General features: G+C 46.7%; 1 protein-coding gene across 1 annotated transcript in view; it reads left to right on the forward strand.

The window, feature by feature from the left end:
• Positions 1–4,458, forward strand: part of DUSP27 (dual specificity phosphatase 27 (putative)) — a 31,409-nt gene that overhangs the window by 20,422 nt on the left and 6,529 nt on the right. Inside the window, exon 4 of the mRNA XM_008051449.2 lies at positions 2,483–2,700. Within this exon, the coding sequence (XP_008049640.1) occupies positions 2,483–2,700 (218 nt within the window). The remainder of the gene's footprint in view (positions 1–2,482; positions 2,701–4,458) is intronic.

The raw sequence follows: 4,458 nt of genomic DNA on the forward strand, positions 1-4,458 counted from the left end.
CTTTATGTATGTCCTCTTACTTTGTTCAGTTCTGGAGTTGCACTGTAAGTTGGGGGTGGTACTTTTTACAGTTTTGAGATTTACTTAAGGGGGGAGCTGTGATTCAAATTCTATCTACAGGTCCTGGTATTCACTGATAGGTATATGGATAATCTGAAACCCACTTCCCACTGCCTTGAATCTGCTGTAGGTTTACCCCCTAAAATAAAATGTGGATAGCAGAGGGAAGAGAATGGAGCAGACAGTGGGGAGAAGTGGGAGGTGGAGAGAGGGTAGTAAGGGGGGGAAAAGATGAGTGTATCAACAAATGGAGAGAGAGACCTAAACTGTAACAGATAAAAAGAATAGACCACGGCTACAGACTAACCAGCTCCCATACAAAAAAATACAATGATGCTAACATATAAGCTAACCAACCACCTTATTGGTGTGCTGTTCTTCTATACAAAGATATGGTAGCTGGGCTTGGTGGCTCAGCCTGTAATCCTGCACCTTTGGGAGGCTGAGGTGAGTGGATTGACTGAGCCCGTGGGTTTGAGACCCACCTGGGCAGCGAGACCTCATCTCTACAATAAATCAAAAAAAATCAGCTGGGTGTGGTAGCGCACGCCTCTAGTTCTGGCTACTCGGAAGGCTGAGGTGGAAGGATTGTGGAGCCCAGCAGGTCGAGGCTGCGGTGGCCGGGAGCGGCCTCTGCATGCCAGTATGGGCAACAGAGTGAGACTTCAACTAAAAAAAAAAAAAACTTATTTGAGGCGAGGGCTTCCAGGCTGTAATGAGTTATGATCACATCTGTGAGTAGCCTCCTACTCCAGCTTGGGCAGCATAGTGAGACTCTGCTTCTGAGGGGAAAAAAAAGTTTATCAGTAATTTCTGTAACAAAACCAAAAACCACTCACTCATGCCCTACTCCTTTAGGATCTTGCCAGTGCATAATTAGTACCAAAAGGTTAATTTGTGAAACTCATTTTTGCTGATTGACTGACTACCTTATGAGATGTTCTCCCCATGTAATTACCCATATATCCAGAAGCAAAGGCGGGAATTTGGGAACCCAGGGACAGCAGCAGGGAAAACATTTTTGGAAAGAGAGTCTTATCCTCACCATGGAGTAATCAGTTGCTTGGAACTTGATCCCCGTGCTGAGCGGCAAGTCCTAAGTGATCTTTAAATAGATCTGCAGATCCAGAAGCATTCAGCACGTGGGAACCAGGAAACCCAAGTATCTCAGGTATCCCCAACTAAATGCTTCTGCTGCTTCTCAGGCAGTCTTGTCTGAGTTTTGTCGGGGCCTCTTCAAACTAAGCTTTACTTATCACTGCAGCAAAAAATAATGCTGAGCTAAAAATCTAAAACACCAGTTCTTGTTCACAGTCTTTTTTTCCTTTCACTGTCTTGGGAAGTACAAGAACTCTCAGGTTCATTTAAAAAAATTTTTTTTGTTTTAAAGATGTGGGGTACAATTCAGGGTTAGGTATACAAATGTTCATCATGCAGATACCCTTGTTGATGAGGTGTGCCCCCTCTCTCCCTACTACTGCCAATACCGCCCCCCTTCCCCCGCAGTTTCCCACTACTGTCAATTCTTTTCTTACAGTATTACGAGAGTTGTTCAAGGTCTGCTTATGAGTGAGAACATGTGATACTCAGTTCTTTGTTTCTGTGATAGATCACTCAGTATTATAGACTCTAAGTCCAGTCAAATAGGTTCATTTTTACAGTCTTCAAATGGGAACACAAATAATTGCCCTGTCTACTTCTTAAGTTTATTACTGGGATGAAATAAAATATCTGCAAATGAAAAGATTTTGAAAAACAGAACCATGCTATATCAATGTAAAATATACCAAATTTTATTAATTTTGCTGGCAACTTTTATGCCTTGTGACTGTCCATTCCCAAGGCATTAGGATTTTAAACTAGAAGTCCCTGAACCACTTTTTTCTTTTTTCTTTTTTTTTAGTTGGGGTCTCACTCTGCTGCCTGGCTAGGGTGCAGTGGTACAATCATGGCTCACTGCAACCTTGACCTTATAGACTCAAGCAGTCCTCCTGCATGAGTCTTCTGAGTAGTTGAAACTATAGGCATGCGCCATTACACCTAATTTAAACAAACTTTTTTTTATAAAGATGAGGTCTTATTATGTTACCCAAGCTGGCTTCAAACTCCTGGGCTTAAATGATCCTCTAGCCTCGGCCTCCCAAAGTGTGGGATTACAGGCATGAGCCACGGTGCCTGGCTTTCAGAAGTTTTCTTACATGCCAACTGTGTTCTCCCCTTCATCTGGCTTAGCTCCCTGTATCTCCTCTCTCTTGCTGTGGCCATGTCACCGGTTCTTTTTATAAAGGTTTTTGCAGTGGACCCTAGACACCTAGCAGCAGAGAAGGAGGCCTTTGCCGAACTGTGGCCTTAAGACCGGGGTAGCAGGCTTCCCTTTGCAGGGGTTCATGCCTTTCCAGTTCTAACTCTGCCTCTTCCCCAGGAGTGTGGCTGTGAACAAGGGGAGGCTGAAGAGGCTGGGAATCACCCACATTCTGAATGCTGCTCATGGCACCGGTGTCTACACTGGCCCTGAATTCTACACTGGCCTGGAAATCCAGTACCTGGGTGTGGAGGTGGATGACTTTCCAGAGGTGGACATCTCCCAGCATTTCCGGAAAGCTGCTGAGTTCCTTGATGAGGCACTGCTGACCTACAGAGGTAAGGGGTCAACCCACTCCAGGATCCACAGGGAGGGAAAAGTCGTGTGAAGAGTGTTGGATGACAGAGTTATCTGTCATGTCAGGAGGGCATCTCTCTTAAGGCTGTTTTCTCTAAAAAGAAGAGAAAGGACAGAATAATCTAAAAAGAGGAGAAAGGACAGTAAGTAATTACTGAGGGCTTCACGTGTCCTAGGAGCCTTTCTAGGCATTGTAAGGAAAGAAACAGTGAAGTGTCTGTCCTTTGAATCTTACTCTGTAGTGAGAGGGGAGAAAATGAAAAAAAGAGAAACGTTCAATGGTGTGAGGCGGGGACAGTTACCCCGATGATGCGCTAGAGTGACTGCTAGCTCCTTGCAGAGGGGTGGAGAAGGCTTCTGACCCTGGGACATATAAGACAAGTGACATGACAAAAAGCCAGGCCTGGAGCAACTGGAAGAGGAGCACTCCTGGCCAAAGGAACTACTAGTGCAAAGATCCTAAAGTGGAATAAATTTGGCGTGTTCAGGAATCAAAAGTCTACAAAGAGGTCAGGCACCGTGGCTCAGGCCTATAATTCCAGCACTTTGGGAGGCTGAGGTGGGAGGATTGCTTGAGCCCAGGAGTTTGAGACCAACCTGGACAGCATAGTACAACCTCATCCTTTCAAAAAATAAAAAAATGAGCTAGGTGTGGTGGCCCGCACCTGTAGTCCCAGTTGTTCTGGAAGCTGAGGCGGATGGATCACCTGAGCCCAGGAAGTCGAGGTTGTGATAAGCCATGAGCTTGCCACTGCATTCCAGTGGGTGTGGATTGGAGCAGCAGGGGTCAGGAAATTAAAGGCCAGGGTAAGGCTGACTTATGTTTTAGAAAACTCCGGGCCTCTGCTTTGGAGAACAGAGTAGGGAGGGACTAGAACAGGGCTGAGGCTATTGTAACCAAGTGAGAGGCGACAGGAGACTAGTCTACAGAGTCCACAGGCCTGAGTCTCAGGTAGTAGAGGGTGGAGCCGGCACAGCTGGGCCGGTAAGAATTCAAGATCTGGTGTCCAGAAGCTTGAGTTTGAGTCTGGGATTTGCTACACTCTGAATACCATGTGACCTTGGGCCATTTCCTTTACCCCTGGAAACCCAGTTTCCTTATATAGAGAACAAAGATAAAAATACCAAATCTTAAAGTTGCTGCGAAGAATACAATTTTTAAAATGCATCTAAAAGAACTTACTTGGCACAACACCTGGCACATAATACATGCTTTAAATATTATAGCCATGGTTATAATATTGTTGATGGTTCCTGGGAAGGGCATTGCCTGCCACTACCAATGGCCAGGATGGCTAACTTCTGATGGAAGATACACATACATAATATTTGTGTGTGTGTGCATGTGTTTGGGCAAATTTTATAAATATAAATAAAAAATTGTCTCCCCATTTCAACGCTTAAAAATCACTACTTTTAGAAATGTAGGACTCCTGACGGAGTGGGATTGAGCGTGTCTGTCCAACGTCGGTAGTAGAGAGAGCTCGTTCTACCGCTCCCCCTGGGCGGGCCTGAGCCGGGCGGGTGCGGTATAGACGCGCACCGGCCGTTCCTCGCAGGTTCAGGGCGGGTGTGGCCGGTCGCAGAGGGTGGGACGCGCTTCCAGAAGCGAGAGCCCACCGGATAGTGGAGGGAGGACGCGAGGGACGCGAAGACAAGGCGGCGCGGCGGCGGCGGAAGGGCGCGGGTTCCCGAGGGCGCTTCCCGTGGGTGTGACGGGGACCCGCCCCGCCCCCGCA

Source organism: Carlito syrichta, unplaced genomic scaffold (genome assembly GCF_000164805.1).
Source record: "Carlito syrichta isolate Samal-C Ts95f unplaced genomic scaffold, Tarsius_syrichta-2.0.1 Scaffold173424, whole genome shotgun sequence".
Classification (NCBI taxonomy): Eukaryota; Metazoa; Chordata; class Mammalia; order Primates; family Tarsiidae; genus Carlito; species Carlito syrichta.